We start from the raw sequence: 22,185 nt of genomic DNA, 5'->3' as shown, positions 1-22,185 counted from the left end.
AGGAGGCATACGCCAGGAAACCCTCTTCCTGGTTTACACCTGATTTTAAGAGGAGGAGAATTTTCACCGCAAAATCGAGGCGCGCTGTCACGGGCGGATTTTGTACATACCGCGGAATACATAATTAGGCGCACTTTACACTTCACCCTCCCATGAATCCATATGCAGGACACGGAAAAGCAGTTCCCTCTTCTACCTCAGTGGGCCTGTTAGTACCTCGCCGTGCTTTTACACACACGTTGGGAAACAAATAGGCCTGAAGGGGGCGCACAAGAGTTAGTACATGAGGCCCTTAGTGTCTCTCTCCCCCACTCTGTCTGTCTCTCTCTCTATCTCTCTCTGTCTCTCTCCCTCCCTCTCTGTCTCTCTCCCTCTCTGTCTCTCTCTCCCCCCCTCTGTCTCTCTCTGTTTCTCTCTGTCTCTCCCTGTCTCTCTGTCTCTCCCCCACTCTGTCTGTCTCTCTCTCTATCTCTCTCTCTGTCTCTCTCCCTCCCTCTCTCTGTCTCTCTCTCCCTCTCTGTCTCTCCCCCTCTGTCTTCTCTCTCTGTTTCTCTCTGTCTCTCCCTGTCTCTCTGTCTCTCCCCCACTCTGTCTGTCTCTCTATCTCTCTGCTTTCCCCTCTCTCTGGCTCTCTCTCCCTCTCTGTCTCCCCCCTCTCCCTCTCCCTCCCCTCTGTCTCTCTCCCCCTCTCTCTCTCTCTCTCCTCTCCCTCTCTGTCTCCTCCCCCCCCTCTCTCCTCCTCTCTCCCTCTTCTCCCTCTCCCCCTCTCCCTCCCCCTGTCTCTCCTCTGTCTCTCTCTCTCCTCTCTCTCTCTCTCTCTCTCTCTCTCCTCTCTCTTTCTCTCTCTCTCTCTCTCTTCTCTCTCTCTGTCTCCCCCTCCCTCTCTGTCTCTCTTCTCTCTCTCTCTCTCTCTCTCTCTCTCTGTCTTTCCTCTCTGTGTCTCTCTGTCTCTCCCCCCTCTCTGTCTCTCTCTCTCTCTCTCTCTCTCTCTCTCTCTCTCTCTCCTCTTTCTCTCCTCTTGTCTCTCTCTCCTCCCTCTCTGGCCCTCCCTCTCCCTCCCTGCCCCCTCTGTCTCTCTCCCCCTCCTCTGTCCCCTCCCTCTCTCTCCCTCCCCTCTCTCCCTCCCTCTCTCTCTCTCTCTCCCTCTCCGCTCTCTCCCTCCCCCCCTCTCTCCTCCCTCTCTCCCTCTCTGTCTCTCCCTCTGTCCTCTCCCTCCCCCTCCCCTTCTCTCCCCCTCCCCTTCCCCCCTCTGCCCCTCGTCCTCCTCTCTCCCCCCCTCTCCTCCTCTCCGCTCTCCCCTCCCCCTCCTGTCTCTCTCCTCCCCCTCTGTCTCCTCCCTCTGTCTCCTCTCCCCTCTCCTCTGTCTCTCTCCCCCCTCTGTCTCCGATCTCTGGCTCGTCTCCCCCCCCCCCCCCCCTCATGTCTCGCCACTTCTCCCTAACACTCGTCTACTTGTCCTCCCCCCACCTGAAGAAAGGTGACCCTGCTGAAAAGCGCCCAGCCGCAGTCCCCGATCAGAAGAAAGCCCGCCGGGAAGTGCAGCTGACGGAGGGGAACACTTCTATGATAAACAATGAAAACAACACAAAGACTTTGTACGCAAACAGTCATTTCAGCAGGATTTATGATTATTGGCTCTAAATGGTCACTGCAGCCAGACCACAACAAGCGCGCGAGCGCGGAGACAGGGGGGCGGCAGAAAGGCACCGCATCTACCGTTGACGAGTTATGAAGATGAAAAAAGGGAGCAAGTAAAAACAAAACACCCCTCTCCACAAAAAAAACACCAAACACAACACCAAACTACAAACAGTCCCTCCGCCCTTCTTGAAATGAAAGAGAGTCCAAAAAAATGTCCTGAAAACGTAATTCACCATAATTAACAACTAAAAGCAGCTTGGGAATACTCTCCTACAAAAAAAAAGGGAACCCAACCAGATAAAAAAAACAAAAAGACACACAAGAAAGAAAAGATAATCACAAAAAGAAAAAAGAAAAAAAAAAAAGATAAAAAAAACAAGAATATAAAGGGTAATAGATGAGGTACACAGTTTAAATCCATCCAAACTGAATTACACAAAAAAAAAAAAAGCAAAAAAAAAAAAAAAGCCCAAAAACAAAAAACAATACATAACCAAGGGAAATTGATATAACTTACTCAATGATACTTTAAGCAAAGTTCACAGCTGACTAGTAGCGCGGTTGTGATGCATCTCTGCCCGACAAGAGCAACAGCGCGCCAAAGAGCCCCCCCGAACGGCCCGCCCCCCCCCCCCCCCACACTTTACAACAGCAGCCCTTATACCAAGCCGGAAAGCGAAAGACCGGGTTATTACTTACACCCCCCCGCCTGGTGGCCCTAACGCCTTTATGGAAGTTGTGATCTGGACCCGTATGTGAGCATTACCTCTCAAGTAGAATGCCTAGTCAGCAGACAGCAAGGTGCTGCTTCGCGCTTCGGGAACGGTGGAATAGGCATAAGGATGAATATTATCGTAAAGTAATCGTAACCTCGGCACAGTACTGGGGCCAAAGCCACACAATAAGTATAAGATGAAAGGGAAAGAGGAGGCTTGAAAGCCACATTCATGACGGGAGAGGTTTGAAAAGCTGGTCGACGAATTCTTAAAATTGAACGAGCGCTGATTGTCGCTTGACGATTTGGAATGCACCGAATCCAGATTTGACTCCTCCTCCCATCCTCAGTCCATGAACCCAGTAAACACATGAATGAAGTAAACAGGGACTGTCCTTCCTTTGCTGTACCTGAAGTTGCTGCATCCTGGCTGCTGTCTGGAGATTCCTTCATGCACAACTCGTATTCTTTCGGATGTTTTGTACCAGATGTTGTAACAGCGGCCATGTTGTGTATAGTTTAGGGTCCTCGCCACCACCAGACCAATCAGCATTGAACAGATAGAACATGTAGCTGGACTTGAACGGCCTTCTTTTGACTGAAAGTTCTGCCGAACAACAACTTGTTCTGCTCACCAGTTCCATGTCCACTTTCTCACAGCCTGCTGCATTGAATGCTCCACCTACGTAATCAAACCTTCCCGTAATCAACGGCGCCGTCACTACGGCGACCAGCGTAGCGCGCCGAGTGCAAGCGTAGGGTTCGGTTCCCTGGGAACAAATGCTAAGGTTCAGCAGAAACCAGAACCCCGTCAGAAAGCCCAGTCGGAAGCCCAATCCTGGATTTGGTGCATCCCTTCTCTCTGAAGTAGTGCGTTGCTCTCTGAGGGGCCGGTCAGACTAAAACTTTGGCTGAACATTGAATGTGTAACGTATGCGGTGCTGCCTTCAAGTTAGAGATCTTCCGATACCAGTATCGGTATCGGCTCCAATACTGCCTAAAACGCTGGTATCGGTATCGGGAAGTACTGGAGTTTATACACCGATCAGATACCACGTAATAAAGCCCTAAAGAAAATCTCCATTAAAGTAGTTTGTTTATGTTATTTTTCCATTATAGCTGACTGTCAAACCTCTGAAGGAAACCAGTAACTGTGCGGACAGTTCACGGCGCAAATGTGCCGTGAAGTGTATCTTTTAACCGTCTCCACCTGCAGCGCCACACGGTGTAGGATTGTGTGGTTAATTGGCTGCAGCTCTAGAGATTGGCTGCCACTGGCCTAATATTGCCAATCACTGTTCTTTAGGACAGAAGTTTGGTCGCTGTGTCTCACTGTCGGGAAATGATCTCTACCAATTTAAGAATGTCTGTTCTGAATAGGGCTGCACGCTATGAGGGAAAATATGCAATAACGTTGATGAATATCTTGATCATAGGTGTAATTTACAGGAGAGTTAGGGGGGTTACAGCTAGGGTTGGGTATTGTTTGGATTTTTACGATTCTGAACCAGTATTTTTAAATCGATTTCAGATTCTTAAAAAAACAGAAAAATGACATTTTGGTGAGCCCAGAGGGAACATATGCCATGTTAAAAGTAGCCTACATTTACGATAGCTAGTTAACGGTAGACTACAGAGAAAGTGTGATATTTTTACGTCCGTTTTCGGAACGACAGAGGGAAAATATTCGACACATTAAGTCGAACTGAAATGAGGAACCGAAAGTTGCGTTCTAATCCGGTCCGATTCCTACCGGTTGCGTAGGAACCGGTTCCATAGTGGAACCAGGTTTTAGTACACAACCCTAGTTACACCCCCCCAATAATCAAAACTGGACGTTTTCAGTAAATTTTTTTGTTGCCTTTTGATGATTTTTTTTTTGAAATTGTTTGGACGTGTTTGACTTTTTTTTTTTCTTCGACCTTCTTTTCGACCTTTCTTCAGCATTTTTGTCACCTTTTCTGGCGCTTGTTGACGATGTTTTTTTCCGATGTTTTTTCAACGTAACCTGTGTAAACCTGCGGTGATGACTGTGTGCTGTTCCTGCAGGGCGGCAGCGAGAGTTGGTTCACCGAGAGCAACGTTGCCATCGCCTCCCTGGCCTTCCACCCGAGCGCTCAGCTCCTCCTCATCGCCACCAACAACGAGCTGCACTTCTGGGACTGGAGCCGGCCGGAGCCCTTCGCCGTGGTCAAGACGGGCAGCGACACGGAGAGAGTCCGGTGGGTTGTGTTAGAATATATTTTGTGAAGAGTAAAATAATAGGTTTTTAGAGTTCATGAAGCAGACCTTGTGGCCTCTGTGTGATAAGACATTATAATGGAGTGTGAGATACTGCCTGAAAAAAGGTCTTCTCTGATCGGGGGGGGAAACGAGGCAACAAGGTCAATGTTCTGCAAGCGCGGCATTTGTGGCACAGAGTATGGAAGTGGCCTCGGCTCTCATGAAACTCAGAAGATTAGAAACACACAGGTGTTCAAACTTTTGTATTTTGCAATATCATTCACTAAAGCTTATTAACTTTAACTGGACGAATCCTGAGTCTTATTTTGGATCCTGAGTCTTATTTCTCTGATCTACCAGTAAACGAACACTATTCAGAGTGTAGTGACCATAGAATTGGAGTCAGGTTAAGTCTGGCCTTTTTAGGGCCAGACCGGTCATCGGTCACATTTTTAGCCTAAAATCTACAGTTGGGGACCGCGCCGCTGCTGCCTTATCAGGGACTTTAAGAGCTAGAAAAATGTGACCACATTAGCAGAACTTTGGGCTTTTCTTTTGTCATTTATTTCTACATGTGTTCCTTTCAGGTTGGTGAGGTTTGACCCTCTTGGTCACAACCTACTGACGGCCATCGTGAATCCGTCCAATCAGCAGGTGAGCACTGATGGTTCTGTTGTTAAAGGGTAATTTCAGTGTTTTTCAACCTGGAAAAGCCCTTTTTTCTTGTGTTTTGTGTCTAAGTGACTGATGCTAACAACAATCTCTGAAACTGGTCCAGTATTGAGCGAGAACGCTGTTGCATTACAGCCATGAACCAGGATGTAATGTAACCCTACAGGACTAATGTTCAGCATCAGTCAGCGTCCACTAAAAGTTCTGTTGTTGCCGCTGACAGACTCAGATTATTATTCTAAGTGTCTGACAACATTATGGAAAGGATTCCTACAGAGATAGACCTTTTAGTTAAAGGTCCAATGTGCAGGAATTTCTCCCATCTAGCGTTGAGATCATATATATCAATCAACTCTCTTGCACCACGCAGTTTAAAGTACTTATTACAGCTACGGTAGCCTTCACGCTTCAAAAAGGAGTGGTAGCCATTCACTGTGGAATTAATTAATAATCTACTCGCATACATAACTGGACACTCTAACTGCTCTTAACTGCTAATTTATGCTAAATGTCATTTATTCTGCTGCTGAACATTAGTCCTGTAGGGTTACATTACAGCTTGGTTCTTGTTTACAGGGTTCATATGTTTTGAAAAAACCTGGTAAAGTTAAGGAATTTGAAAAATGCAAATTCCAGGCCTGGAAAGGTTTTGGAAACATAAAAAGACCCAGACATTTTTGGAAAAGTCATGGAATTTGTTTTAACACCGCATAATATGTGATTAATAAATGTATTTTCACGTGGTCTTAACCTCAGCGTTGTATTCGGGGAGAGATATGATGAATCTCACTATGAACCACAGACGTTATCATTCATTTATAGTTAAACCTCTGAGGGGAAACTTTAACACTGATTAGTATTCTTATTGTAGAATGTCAACTGACATTTTCAGGAGCACACAGTCATGGAAATTTGCCGAAAAGTATTGGTTAAAATGCGTATGACCCCTGTTGTTTAATACTGGACCAGTTTCAGACACTCAGACACACAAACATGGAGTCCAAGGTGAAAACGCTGATCCGTTGTCTCTCTTTCAGAACGAGGAGGACTCGGAGGTCCCCATGGACAGCGTTGAGATGCCTCACTTCCGCCAGCGCTCCTTCCTGCCTTCGCAGCCGGTTCGCCGCACGCCCATCCTCCACAACTTCCTGCACATCCTGTCGTCTCGGTCGCCGGGAGCTCAGACAGCGGGCGAGCAGGCGCGCCCTCTGGGGGACAACGGGAGCGGTGTAGGAGAATCTCCCAGCATGCCTCTGGCCCAGTACCCGACGTCTGAGCGCGGGCCTCCGTTCCCGGGCTGCACGCAGCACCTGGGCATGGTGTGTCTGTGCAGTCGCTGCTCGGCCAATCGCAACCCTTCGCTGGCCGCCGACGCGACCGTCGCCGATCCCCCGCAGCCCTCGCCGGCGTCCACGTTCTCTTCGGCGCGGACCGAGCCCAGGCAGCCGTCGGAGCGACCCTCGGCCTTTACCTCGGTCTACTACAGCGCCGGAGCTTCTCTAAACGCTGCCGCACCGAGCGGCGCCGAGCCGCACTCCATCTCCAGGTACACACGCACACGCACACACACACACACACACACACACACACACACAATCACAGATATACACACACACACACACACACACACACACACACTCACACAATCACAGATATACACACGCACACACACACGCACGCACGCACACACACACAGATATATACATACACACACACACACACACACACACACACAGATATATACAAACACACACACACACACACAGATATATACACACACACACACACACACACAGATATATACAAACACACACACACACACAGATATATACACACACACACACACACACACACACACACAGATATACACGCACACACACACACACACAGAGACCCACACACACACACAGGTATACACGCAAACACGCGCACACACAGTCAGACACACACACACAGATATACACAGTCACACATACACACAGACAGACACACACACACACACGCACACACACAGATATACACACACTCACACACGCAGACACACACACATACACGCAGACACGCGCACACACACAGTCAGACACACACACACACAGATATACACAGTCACACATACACACAGACAGACAGACAGACACTCACACACACTCTCACACACTCACACACACACACACACACACACACAGATACAGACGCACACACACAGATACACACGCACACACACAGATTCACACGCAGACACACACACACACATACACGCAGACACGCGCACACACACAGTCAGACACACACACACACACACAGATATACACAGTCACACATACATACAGACAGACAGACAGACACTCACACACTCTCTCACACACTCACACACACACACACACACACACACACACAGATACACACGCACACACACAGACACACACACACACACAGATATACACAGTCACACATACACACAGTCACATACACACAGACAGACAGACAGACACTCACACACACACACACACACACACACACACACACACACACACACACACACACACACACACACACACACACTAGTTGACCACCTCTCTGTGACCTGTTCCAGCCCAGCCTCCAGGCCCGGCCCAGACTGGACCCGTAACCTGCTGAGTATGCGAGAGGGAGGGGGGGTCGGCCTGCCCCCCAGGACCTCCTCCTCCTCCATCAGCCTGCTGTCGGTCCTCCGCCAGCAGGACGGCTCCTCCCACTCGCCCGTCTACACCTCCGCCTCAGAAGGCCGGGGGTTCGAGCCCGGCGCCCGAGACGCCGCCGCCCGAGACGCCGCCGGCACCAGCAGCGGGCACCACCCGTTCTGGGACGGTTCCCGCGGCAACACTGCGTCCTTCCGCAACGTGCTGCAGTGCAACCTGAGCCGCTACTTCATGGAGTTCGACCGCATGCAGGACCTGGAGCCGCCACTAGGGGCCCAGGAGCCCAGCCCAGAGCTGCTCAACAACAACCAAATGGACCCCGAGCGAGCCGGGCCTTCCTCTTCTTCCTCCACGTCCTCCCCTACTATCATCCACTACCAGCCCCCTCTCCCCCCTCCTCCTCCCGTCCCGCACAGCACGCTGGAGAACAACCCGCCCCCCCCGCAGGCGTCCCGCGGTCATCTGAACCGCTGCCGAGCGTGCCACAACCTGCTGACCTTCAACCACGACTCTCAGCGCTGGGAGCGAACCAGCCAGACCTCCTCTGTGTCCGCCTCTCCTCTGGAGCCCTCCTCTTCCTCTTCCCACTCCTTCCCTGCTTCGTCTGCGTCGCCGTGGCAACCCGAGGACGGCGGTAGGACGCCGGAAGCGGCGCCGCCTCAGCCCGAGCCCAGCGAGCAGCCGCCTGCCCCCGGGGCCTTCCCCATGGCCCCCTCCCCCAGCCACCAGCCCGGCGAGCAGACGGTCGGCCTGGTGTACAACCAGGACACGGCGCAGTGGGAGCGGGTGTACCGGCAGGCGGCGGCGCCCGGCAGATCGGCAGAGCCACCGGAGGCCTTAAGCCAAGAAATGCCTGTTGACCCCCCAGACGAGGACTCCCTGCGCAGGTACGATCTCTTACGTTCTCAGTGGCTACAGCAGGGTACTCGCTAGGGTTGGGCATCGTTTGGATTAGGGCTGGGCGATATGGAGTAAATCAGATATCACCATATTCTTGACCAAATACCTCGATATCGATATTGTGGCGATATTCTAGGGTTGACAATTGGTGCTTTAACAAAATATCTTCACACTTAGATTTTAGATAAATAATCATCAGTAATGTGGATGTAATGTCTAAGTGGGTAAAGGTGAATAATAGAACAGCTAGAACAGTCTGGTGAGTTCAGAAAAGTACATCCCTTTACTGTAATGCAGCCTTTAAAACCAGGAAAAGACACTTATGTCATATCACGATATTACGATATCCAAAATCTAAGACGACATCTAGTCTCATATCACGATATGGGTATAATATCGATATATTGGCCAGCTCTAGTTTGGATATTAACGTTTCTGATTCCAATCCCGATTCTTCCTTTCGATACCGGTTCTTATCGATTCTGATTCTTTAAGTGGTGGAGATGAAACGGGTCACATGCTTATTTCACAAATAAGAGGAAAGTTTAATTTTGATTCAAAAGTGTGTTACAGTTTGACGGGGCTTTTTCAACGTAAAATAAAGCCACACTAGTGCACCGCTTACTGTGCTTCATGGCTGCAACACAACAAGCACCTGGACGCTACGGAAACCAAAACTCGTGCATGTTAAATTTGGAACCCGTGATCAGATTTGAAACCAAATCCTCAATAACGATCCCAATTAAGAAACGATGGAATCGTAATTTTTGAAACGATTCAAAGTAGGAATCGATTCTCGATGCCCAACCCTATACAGCAGGGAACTTACAGGGTCTTAAATGTGTTTAAAAAGTCTTAAAGGTGCCCTGCCACACTAAACTGTTTTTACTTGTATATTTTGAAATCCGTTAAAATAGGTCCATACGTGTGTGTGTTATGTGGTGAATGTGAAAATGAACTGCTACCTCCTCTGTCAGCTCTAGCCACTGAACAGAAATAAGGAGAAATCAGACCAATCACAACAGCTGGTCAGTCTGACATCATACTGCCTGAGCTCATTACTGTTCATGAGCTCGCCCAGTTGGGCTGGGTAAAGGATGCTGACAGCCAGGCTCTCATTGGCTAGCTGTTAGCCAATCAGATTCAAACAACTTAGCTTGTTGAATATTAATGAGAACTGGCAGAAATCGAGCTGAGTTTTCCTGCAGGCTTTCTATACCGCGCTAGAATGGCTTGAAACAAGGTAACCATGGTTACAGAGTCCATGGTAGACCTTCAGACATCACCACAAAGTCATGAAATACATGTGGCAGCTAGGGCTCCTTTTAAATTTAAGCGGAGACACTACAGACAAAAATATATTTTTTTGTGAGAGTACTCCCAATGTTTGGTGCGACTTTAGATGCATAGACTGTATGCTTGGATGTGTTAAGGTCTCCATAACAGCAGGCGGCGCTAATCTGTATGTCGCCGAAAAATGAAAACCGGCAGCTGATTGGACAAACTCGTCATGTGGGTCTGGTTTCTCCAGAAATTCAAAGCCAGACTGTCATGGCGGTTCTTTCAGAATCTGATCTCATATTGTACTAAAATAGTTCACCGAAACGTGTTTCTGAAAACATTTGAAGAGAGAAATAGGCCGTGCAGTTGCTGAATCTGTCTTCATTTCAGATCAACAAAGGTCAGATTTTACGTTTTTTTGGTGTGCAGCTTTGGCCTTAACATCCGAGCTCAGGCGCCAATCAGTCACATTTGTTAGGAAACAAAATGAAACGTCTTGCACGTTAGCTTGCCGGCTCAGAATGGGCTCGCGTGTGAACGTCTGACTTTGTGTTAGTCTCGTTGTTTTGGGGCAAGTTTGACATCTTTGTTTCACAGCTTGTCAACCTTTATGGCTGATATGCTTTGTCTGTAAGCCACAGGGTAATTTTGTTCAGTAACTCCTCTTCTGTCTCTCTATAACACTTGTTTCTTGCATCCAGGCGACTGCTGGAATCCTCTCTGTTATCGCTGTCTCGCTATGACATGTCAGGATCCAGAGACCACCCCATCTACCCCGATCCAGCCAGGTACACTCATGCTTTACTGTCTTTATTCAGCCTTTATTTAACCAGGGTTTTCCCTTTTGAGATCGTCAAGGAAAACCTGGGAAACACACACACACACTCACTCACACTCACTCACTCCACTTACACAAACACAGACAGACAGACGGACACACACATACACACATACACCAAACATGTAATATATATGAATGATTGCAGTCCCACAATGATTCACAGCATATACACTCTTGGATTAGTTTTTGGAAAGAGTTATTCCTTTCATGCACGGAGAGTTATTCCTCTCTTCGTGGTAGTTGTTCCCCGGCTGTAGTCTTTGCGGTGTGTTCAAGGGCAATGTTTTTGGCCAAGCTAAAGTTGAAACATCAGCCAGGTACACTCATGTTTTATTTCTTTATTTTGCCTTTATTCAACCAGGTGTGTCTCCTTGTGTTACGTGGCTTTCACACCCAAAAAAACTCTCCGGTGATTCTCTGTAGGGTTGTGCGGTGGGTAGGATTGGGTACCGTTCACATTATTATTATTATCGGTACGGGTACACTTCATTTACCCTGATCCAGCCAGCTACACTAACACGCTTAAAGGACAAATCCGGTGCAAAATGAACCTAAGGAGTTAATAACCCATGTGTACCGAGTCAACCGTTCTCTGGGATTTGTTTTCATGCTAATGGACTGTGAGCAGTTTTAGCGCAAACCGCTAATTAGCTTATAAAGCTAGTTGTCGGGGCATGGATGAAGTAAAAAGAAACTCGCTATTTCTACACAGCTAACAAGGCTCAAAATATCACCACACTTCTACAGTAGCACAATGATGGTCCCTACATGTAAACAGAAGCATTGAGAACTTTGTAAGTGTACAGACTTAGAGTTTATAAAGACAGTAGCGTTCATGTATACAGGCAGGCGCCATCTTGGGAAAACAGTCATGACCAGTCAAACCACGAACGCCGTCCTGGAGCTATGTTACTGGTTGCACGGCGTTCACCGTTCGACTGATCGTGACTGTTTTCCCAAGATGGCGCCTGCCTGTATACATGAACGCTACAGTCTTTTCCTCTTTTCCTTGAACGTACCCGCGGTCACACCTCCTTTGCTGTGGTTGTAATAATGAACCTGAGCTGGTCCTCTGTGCTGCCCAGGCTTTCTCCAGCCGCGTACTACGCCCAGAGGATGATCCAGTATCTGTCGCGGCGGGACAGCATTCGCCAGCGCTCGCTCCGCTATCAGCAGAACCGCCTGCGGGCCATGTCGTCTTCATCGGACAGCCCCGCCAGCAACCCGTCCAGCTCCATGGACAACAGCGATGTGGACTTTGAAGAGCTGGAGTAAGTTTCAGTTTGTATCGCCGACATTAGCGGTGTCTTAACTCCACCTCACTAAGGGCCAGACATGTAGAGTTTGACATGCTTTTATTTAATCCAAAAACTCCATTATGTTTGACTGTTATCGCATGTATCATATAGCTTTCTTACTTACAGTTTGGTCGACATAAAGCCTTAAAAAAAGTCAGAAAAAAGTTCCTCAGCCATCGTAGAGTTTAGCAAATCAAGCTAAACTGTGTTTAATTTGAAATGAACGTAGCCTACTGGCAGTCTGGCCCACATGGGTGCTCAGTATTTTCACAGCCAATAAGCGCCAATGCCGTGGGTGCTATTGGCGCCTATGGGCTGTGAAAATACTGAGCACCCACGTAGCTGGACTTGAATGGCCTTCTTTTGACTGAAAGTTCTGCCAAACAACAACTTGTTCTGCTCACCAGTTCCATGTCCACTTTCTCACAGCCTGCTGCGTTGAACGCTCCACCTACGTAAACACCTTCCTGTAATCAACGGCGCCGTCATTACAGTGACCAGCGTAGCGCGCCTAGTGACAGCGTAGGGTTCGGTTCCCTGGGAAGAAATTCTAAGCAGAAACCCAACCCCCATCAAAAAGCCCAATATTCAGCCCAATCAGAAGCCCAATCCTGGATTCGGTGCATCCCTGATGCATACAGCAGTACACTCTGTCTAGACATTTGTATAAAAGTAGAAACTATGGACTTATAAGAAGGATTAAGCAACAGTATAACCGATAAATTTCCATTACACACGTGTCCTACATGGTTCAACTATTTAACAGTGTACTGCGCCTCATCTGATGTAGCTGACTGAGTGTCTGAGACCGAAAGAGAAGCTGTTTGCTTTACATACAGATGATTAAACGCTGGTGTTCTGTCAAAATAGTAGCTGAAGGGAAACGCAATGTCTGTAGAGGAGCGCTTCCAGGACTCAAATTGTTTGCTTGATGTGCTCTTTGGATGGGACAATCATACATGGCAAAACTCAGGAAAACTCCAAGGCACTCTTTAGAAAAATCAAAAAGCCTTTATTGTTATGGCTTGGTCATCTTAAACCTTTAAAAGAAACTCTGACGCATTTCGACATACAAGCCTTCGTCAGGGAGTCAACAGTTTTCAAACGGGAAAATACTGTCTTATAAGCTTTCAAACCACCAATCGGAGGCCTCCATTTGGCAGAGGCAGGTTTAGGGTTGTATTATACAAAGACCACTAGATGTCCTCCTTCGCACTTAATAGAACAAAGTTTTTGTGACTACACACAAAGGTTAGATGCAATACATGCATCACTACAACACATGTTAAAAATAAAGGGTACAGTTTACAGGAAGACACTAAAATCTAGTTCTTAGTTCAGGCCTGGGTATCTAGTAGCAGCGGTTTGTCAATCCAGAAACTTTCTCTCTGGTTAGTTGTTTTTGCCTGTCCCCTTTCCTTAGTGACATGGTCAGTCCCACAGACCTGTACGGTAGATGGGTCACTGTTATGGCGTTCCCTGTAGTGCCTCGTAGGGATGCACCGATCGGATATCGGTCCCGATATTGACAAAATAGCTGGATCGGGGATCGGAAAAATGAACAGATCCACGGGCCGATCCAGTTTTGTTAGTTTTTTTCCCCTTCTGTTGCACATGTGTCGCACATGTGTCGCACGCTGGAAGATTTGAGTGTACAAATAAACAAGAATTCAATACATTACATCTGTTATTTTGTCTTAGTTAGGAAAGTCTGGTGCCTTTAGTCCAGGGGTGTCAAACTCAATTTCACAAAGGGCCACACTCGAAAAAGTCTAATATCTTTGACTCAATGATTGCATGTCTCATATAGTCTTCTCACTTACAGTTTGGTCCACATAAAGCCCTGAAAAAGTGAGCAAAAAAGTTCCAAAGCCATCCTAGAATTTAGCAAATCGAGCAAAAACAATGGTTACATTTTCTAAGTAAGCTACCACACAGCTGACTCACAACAAGTTCTTACACAGCCTGAATATTAAACTCTCTGCTTCTGTGGGAATTTCTGGGGGAGTCTCAAAGTCAGCAAATTTGCCAAATTCTGCTTTGAGTGTCACGTAATTGCAAGTTGAAAAACAGTTTCCCATGTTTTTGGTTTGGCGCACAACTAGGTGGGCCAAAATTAATTGTCAACCTAAATTGAGATGCGGGCCGGATCAGAATGTGCGAGGGGCCGGATTTGGCCCGCGAGCCTTGAGTTTGACACATGTGCTTTAGTCTCTTCCACATGATGGAAGGAAGGTATAAGGTGGGAAGTATACAGTGTATTATTAATTCAACAACGGTATCGGATCGAGTATCGACGGATACACAAAGCCCAGGCATCGGTATCAGGACTGAAAAAGTTGGATCGGTGCATCGTTAGTATCATGCACTCATGATTGATAGTGGTATATGGTCAATCCCACACGCCTGTACAGTAGATGGGTTATGGTTATGGTGTTGTTGTTATGGCGTTCGCTGTAGTGCCTCACCATAGGATAGTTCATGTTGCCTGTACAGTAGATGGGTCACTGTTATGGCGTTCCCTGTAGTGCCTCACCATAGGATAGTTCATGTTGCCTGTACAGTGGATGGGTCACTGTTATGGCGTTCCCTGTAGTGCCTCACCATAGTTCATGTTGGCTGTGCAGATTGCATATTTATGTTCAGCCAATCTGTCCTGCAAACGTCTCTTTGTTCTTCCAATATAAAACACTTTGCTGTCAGGGCATTCAGGTCTATATATAACAAATACAGTTTTACAGTTTATGAAATGGTTAATGGTGAATAGTTTTTTGGGATACAACATCACCAAAGGTTTTGGTCTGTAATACATTTGTACAATGATTGCAGTGTTGACATTTGTAAGACCCTTTGGGCTTAAGGCGCTGACTCACCGAGCCGATAATCGGCCGTCTGACAGTCTGGCGAGGTCGGTGACTCGAGTCTGTTCGGGTGTGTTCCGGTGTGTGATCTGATTGGTGGAGTGCTAGCCCTTGACTAGCGTATCAGTGCACTTATGTTAGCGTGACAAACAGCCTCTCAAAATCTGATGTAAATCTTTTAAACTGACCTTTGTTGATCTGAAATGAAGACAGATTCAGCAACTGCACGGCCTGTTTCTCTCTTCAAATGTTTTCAGAAACACTTTTCGGTGAACTGTTTTTGTAAAATATGAGATCGTATCCTGAATGAGCCGCCATGATGGTCGGTTGTAAAATCCGGGAGCGTCGGTCTTAAACTAGCAAAGACACTTGCGTGAGGTCCAGTGCCAAGATAGGGCCCTAGCACTTAAAGAACAACGACAAAAATAATGGTTTTGTGGAGTTGTCACCTGTACTGTTTATGAGAGCAGTGTGTTCTTCTGTGTGTCCTCACCGTTGTGTTTTCTTTCCCAGTGATACTGGAGACAGAGCGAGGCACAGGACTCCACGTAACGCCAGGATGTCTGCGCCCTCGCTCGGCCGCTTCGTCCCACGGTGAGTCCCCTCTCCAACTCTCTCCTCTCTCTAAACGCCGTCTACAACCACCCTTGGGAAACATGAACGTGTGCTTTATGTGGTTTCAGTTTTACATTTTGATGTGTGCGGAAGTTAAACGCAGACATAAGTTATCCTTTCCAGTACGGCTGCTCGATTATGGAAAAAAAATCATAATCACGATTATTTTAATCAATATTGATATCAGGATTATTTAGGGCTGGGTACCAAATTCAGTACTTTTTAGGCACCGACCGAATTGCCTCTAAAGTATCGAAAAATGCCTAGTCATTCAATACCTAAGATGTAAATCTTATCAGCGTCAGGGAGCCAATCAGCATGCGGCATTCTTCTACCAACAGGGCTCGACATTAACTTGTTGAGGCACTTGTCCTTTGGACAAGTACGTTTACGTTTCTCTTGTCCATGTCACTTGTCTGGGTAAAGATTCATCATTTTATAATTTTATTTTTGCCGATGCAGAATTTGAACAAACCGTTGAAAGCTGGTTTGAAAGAGGCTGATTTACCAAGGGATCCTTTTTAAAAGGTGTAGCTACTTTACAGTGGAATATTAGCTGATATTTAACTACGTAACCGATACAAATGCTGCTAATGCTTGCTAGGTACACAGCAGCCGACGCTAGCTAGCTAACGTCACTTACTTGCCAAGTTGGGTTGGCCCCCGGCAGACGCCACAGAACATGACTCCTTCTTCATGACGCAACCAGTCGAATTCCTCTCTCCAGCTGTTCACAAATGTTCTTTCCCTTTTTATCTCGTATGGTGTTGTTGTAAGATTAAATGTTCTCGGTGCTCTCCCTGGCACTTGGCCGGGCTGCAGAGCCTGAAGAAACAGGACTCTCCGCTCCAGTCTCCACCACTATTGTTCTGAGGCAGGTCAACATGTATGTTTAGACTGGGGGCGATTATTACTTAGACCGACTCCTGATTGGCCAATCAAAGCATTCTGAGTTGGACGCTGGTTCGACAGGTTGTGGGGGAAAAAATGTATTAGTTTTAAATCGGTAACTGTGTTTCCTTTAGGATTACTTTTTAGCAGTGGGGGCAGGTCCGAACACCCCCACCTTTTTCTGCCGAGTGACCGCACTATTCTCCGATATGCACTCTAACAATGCAGCCCTATTTCTGATACCGTGGGGGGCAGAAATGTTGCCGTGGGGGGCCGCCACAGTCAACTCAACATAGAGGAAACACTGGGTAAAATAGACGTAATGAGTGGCACATAACGTGAAGTAACAAGGCATTTTATTTTGTTTGAGTTTTAACTTGTCCAGTGGGGCAAGTAAATTTCTCTTCCACTTGTCCCGGACAAGCCTTAATGTCGAGCCCTGACCAAGATCTAATAATCAGACCTGCCAACATGTACACATTTTGCGTACTCGGCATGCATTTTGACCCTTAAGTACGCTTGTACGATTCGCTGCTCTCTAGGTACGTATTTTGTTGTATCTCTTATTTCTCCGGTTTCAGTTTCTATGCAATCTGCATCTATGACGTTGATGCTGCCGCTGAGTGGTGGAGTGAAAAGCTTTCGGGCCAATCAGAGCGCTGCATTTTAACCCTCCGCCCACCTGCCCCTCCTAGCCAAATGCTTTGCGCGTTTAATTCAATTCAGTGCCTCAGCAAGCCAGGCTGTCAGGATAACTGTAGGCTTGCGTGCCATGGCTAAACCGCCTCAAAAAAAGGTTTGGAACGATTTCTTAACGGGAGAGATGGCCTTTCCTCCACATGTCCAGGCTACCTCACATAGACAGTATGTAGAACCTCATCACGCGTTCTGCACCGTGTGCGAGACATCGACATCAGTGTATATATCTATGGACATCAGTCACCAAGGGGCAACAGGTAACGAACACAGTCCCATAAACAAATACTCGCCACCCCCCGAAACATAATGATATTAAAAAGAAATGGATGATAAGAAAAAAGCGTTCATAGTGTCCATCAGTGATGGGAGTGTCACAAACCGGCTCATGGCCTGTGGCAAAGAAAATGAGGGGACACCAACAACAAGTATAGGCCAATCAAAAAGATACTTTATTGTAAATCAAAACTATTAACTTTAAACAAAGAAAAAGGGAATGAGGTGTGAGAATGTCATAATGTAAGGTGTATGTAAAGTGCATGGATGAGTGAATCTGTATGGGTGTAAATGACTGAGTGGAAACTAAGTAAAACTATAAAGGAACAAACGAAAACAGGTTCATACCTGGAGGAGCAGAGAGAGAGAGAAACCAGAGTGGTTAGAAGCAGCTTCTATACGCTGAGCCCAGGTGGCTCCAATCACTAACGCCCCTCTGCCTGCAGGAGGAACCCCCCCTGCACTGCAGAGGTGGGGTCGTAACAGGAGTGACGCGTTACAATTCAGTGGTTGAAATGACTGCAGAGATACATTTGCGACACTGACATCATTTTCCTGAGTTGTTAACGGTTGTTTACGCTGCGTTGAAGCGAGCTGTCCCGTCACTGTTCCGTGGTCAGAACCAGAACCAGAACCAGAGAAGGTAACTGACAACATTTGTGTCTGTGTAATGTTTAGTCTTGCTACACATAATATTACATTTTATCAGCGGTGGAAAGTAGACTATAGCCTTCCGTCGGCTACTTTGATTCAATTTTAATTGGGTATTTTTCATTTTCTCCTACTTATTAGGCTTATTAGACTTCTAGTCCACCACAATTCAGAGTCAAGTAGGCTATTGAACGTTTTACTTAACTATTTATTTTATAGCTTTAGTTACTTTGCAGCGTCAGATTAATAATACAAAATAATATGAATAAATTATGATGTGTTAAAGTGGATAAAGATGAGACTTTGTTGACCCCGTGGTGAAATTCACAAGCTACCTGCCAAGAATACTCCCGCTTCTATTTTGGTGAAAGTAACTCAAAAGTAGTGTAAGCATTACAATTCAGAGGCAGTAATATTGTAATATAACTAATTACTCTCAAGTGACAGTAACTAGTAATCAATAATGTATTACATTTTGTAATTAACTTGCCCAACACTGGTGTTAATAGGCTAGCCTATCACACCTGCCATCCTTCCCATTAGTTGGGGGCAGTTAGAAAAGTGGTGGAATGACTAGAAAACTAAAAGGTTTTAGAAAGGCCAGGTGCTGATTAACATAAGATAAAGGTAACAGTTAGGCTATTTATGTGATGTGATGGCAACTGACATAATGCAATGTCACCCATGTCAAATTTTTAAAAGCGTATCTGAAAATATCTGACCCATGTTATTTATTAGCCTATAATTGTGTCTCTGTCAGGCTTCAATCTGTGCTTCTTTAGTAGTTGCTTTAGGCCTATTTAAAGTTGCTTTATGAGTAAATCATTACTTAAACTACTTAATTTCCCTTCAGTAATCAGAAGAAGGCTATATGTTAACCTGGTCTACCTCTCATCTTTAACACAGAAGTACTTAAGCATATTTATTAGCTCTCTCTGCCTCCTGTTGGTTAGACATATATGGGCACAAAATATTGGACAGGATATAAGAAAACATTTGTATAGTAGTTTCACAACGCGTACAGCCATTCATCCACTCCTCTACACAGTAATAATAATAATTTATTGTAATCTAGAAGGTAGTGATGAGCCAAACAATGTATTTTCAGGTGGAAGAAGTTTCCATGGGCTATGCCTCCTGTACAACGGTTTATTTTCAATTCAGTGTTAGGAGTGATAGCAGTAATTGTATAACATTTATGGTCTACTTGTATATGGTTATGGAGTAACTAATAAATATTGATTGGTGAAATTATATTATGTAGTATGGTGTTGGGTATCTCATAGGTTTCTCATTGGTGAGTGCAGTGGTGGAGCGTATATTGGCGGTGGGCTGTCGGTGATTGGCGGGTGGGGGGTGTTGTACTCATAAAATTTCTTCAAGGCAGGTCTGAATAAGGCCTGTGATTGGCTGTCTAACATTACACGTCACAGAGACAGGCAGAAAAAACACCTTCAACTAACATGACTTTTCTCTTCAGACTTTTCAGTTCATCATTTCAGTTTCATTCAAACTAAATAGAAGTTAACCTTTAACACTTAATGTGCAAACATTTCTTGATTACTCTGTTTTTGTGATCGCCCGGAGGAGGCAAACTCACGTATCGTAATCACGATTAAAATCTGGATTCATTGCACAGCTGTAGCTTCCTGTCCCGGTTTGGTTTTAAATGTTGTGTCCTGTCGTCCTCCAGACGGTTCCTCCTCCCGGAGTACCTGCCCTACGCCGGGATCTTCCACGAACGAGGGCAGCCCGGCCTCGCCACACACTCCTCCGTCAACAGAGTGCTCGCTTATAAAAAAAAAAAAAAAAAAAAAAAACCACACACACACAGACACAGACACAGACACACACACAGAGACACAGACAGAACAGACAGACAGAGACACGCACACACAGAGACACAGACAGACAGACAGACAGACAGACAGACAGAGACACGCACACACAGACAGAGACACGCACACACAGACAGACAGACAGAGACACGCACACACAGACAGACAGACAGAGACACGCACACACAGACAGACAGACAGACAGACAGAGACACGCACAGAGACAGTCAAACAGACAGACAGACAGAGACACGCACAGAGACAGTCAAACAGACACGCACACACACACACACGCACAGAGACAGTCAAACAGACACACACACACACAGAGACAGTCAAACAGACACGCACACACACACACCGCCAGAGACAGTCAAACAGACACGCACACACACACACACACGACAGAGACAGTCAAAAAAAGACGCGCGCACACACACACACACACACACACACACACACACACACACAGAGAGAGAGCACACACACACACACAAGAGAGACACACACACACACACAGAGACACACACACACACACACACACACACACACACACACTCCTCTGTATTTAACATTGACGGTGTTTTACTTTTGTGTTCCAGGGGCATCGATCGGGGACGGCCAGTCTGCGGTCGCCAGCAACATCGCTAACACCACGTACCGTCTGCAGTGGTGGGACTTCACCAAGTTTGACCTTCCGGAGATCAGCAACGGTACGACAGCTCCTCCGTACACATGACTGCTGTCGGCTTCTCCGACGTCGGGCTGCTGTTTTAGAGGCGTAGTGATAATAAAAAGTTGGTGAATGCTGAAGAGAGATCTGTCTGATCTGTGTTTGTGTGTCTCCTCTCCAGCCTCCGTCAACGTCCTGGTGCCAAACTGTAAAATCTACAACGACGCCAGTTGTGACATCTCTGCAGACGGTCAGCTGTTGGCCGTCTTCATTCCCAGCAGCCAGCGGGGTTTTCCAGACGAGGGCATCCTGGCCATCTACTCTCTGGCTCCCCACAACCTGGGAGAGATGCTCTACACCAAGAGATTCGGTACACTTTCACCCAACAACCACTGTGAATAGGTTTACGTCTTAAAGCAGGGAGTTAGTAGATAGAAGTCTTGCATTAAGGTGCAACTTTGGTATTTTTCAACCTATGTCTCCGTGTTGTTTTGTCTAAGTGACTGACGGGAACAACAATCTCTGAAACTGGTCCAGTATTAAACAAGAAACGAGCTGTAATGTAACCCTACACTAACCTGTCGCGATAGTCAATAAATCAATTAATTGCACGCTAAAAAAATTAGCTTGATAATTTTTCCGGCTGTGAAAATTTCCATTTGCATGCTTGTTTGTTTTCTCTCTCTCTCTCTCTCTCTCTCTCTCTCTCTCTCTCTCTCTCTCTCTCTCTCTCTCTCTCTCTCTCGGACTGTCTGTCGGCCAGCCCCTGCGAAGCTCCAACCTGCAGAAGAAAGTAGCTGCACCTTCACCAAAATGAAGACTGAAAAACAGAACTATTTTGATACAAACATTTACTCGCCATGTGGCAGATAGCCACATAGAAATAGATAGACATACAGTACAGGCCGAAAGTTTGGACACACCTTCTCATTCAATGTGTTTCTTTATTTTCATGACTATTTAAATTGTAGATTCTCACTGAAGGCATCAAAACTATGAATGAACACATATGGAATTATGTACTTAACAAAAAACACTCGAGGAATGCTGCAAACGTTTGACAGCCAGTATGAACTGCCTGGGACACACAACTGTCCAACAGCGTGAAAGACGACATACTAAAGGAAATTAAAGACATATTGTGGATATTTAAAATGTCTTCCAGTGTTAGATATTCTTTAGAAATGAAAGTTTATTGATCTTTGAAAAGGTGTACCTGCATTATTATGCAATTATCATTATATTAGATGAAAATGGTCTCAGAACGACAATATTATTGTTTATGGCAATAATTTCCGGGACAATTTATCGTCCAGCTAAATTTGTTATTGTGACAGGCCTACCTACAGGACAAATGTTCAGCGTCAGTTAGCGTCCACTAAAAGTTCTGTTTTTGCCGCTGACATACTCAGATTATTATTCTAAGAAACGGCCC

The 22,185-nt window shown here is 46.3% G+C and overlaps 1 protein-coding gene across 1 annotated transcript in view; it reads left to right on the top strand.

Moving 5' to 3' along the window:
• Positions 1–22,185, top strand: part of ambra1b (autophagy/beclin-1 regulator 1b) — a 43,904-nt gene that overhangs the window by 8,806 nt on the left and 12,913 nt on the right. Inside the window, exons 3-12 of the mRNA XM_039808077.1 lie at positions 4,379–4,578; positions 5,167–5,233; positions 6,289–6,797; positions 7,845–8,816; positions 10,812–10,898; positions 12,037–12,222; positions 15,624–15,704; positions 19,933–20,032; positions 20,679–20,790; positions 20,932–21,120. Coding sequence (XP_039664011.1) covers positions 4,379–4,578; positions 5,167–5,233; positions 6,289–6,797; positions 7,845–8,816; positions 10,812–10,898; positions 12,037–12,222; positions 15,624–15,704; positions 19,933–20,032; positions 20,679–20,790; positions 20,932–21,120 — 2,503 coding nt within the window. The remainder of the gene's footprint in view (positions 1–4,378; positions 4,579–5,166; positions 5,234–6,288; positions 6,798–7,844; positions 8,817–10,811; positions 10,899–12,036; positions 12,223–15,623; positions 15,705–19,932; positions 20,033–20,678; positions 20,791–20,931; positions 21,121–22,185) is intronic.

The sequence above is a fragment of the Perca fluviatilis genome, chromosome 8 (genome assembly GCF_010015445.1).
Source record: "Perca fluviatilis chromosome 8, GENO_Pfluv_1.0, whole genome shotgun sequence".
In the NCBI taxonomy this organism is placed as follows: Eukaryota; Metazoa; Chordata; class Actinopteri; order Perciformes; family Percidae; genus Perca; species Perca fluviatilis.
The sequence above is the reverse complement of the archived record's forward strand: the minus strand, read 5'-3'. Positions and strand labels throughout refer to the sequence as shown.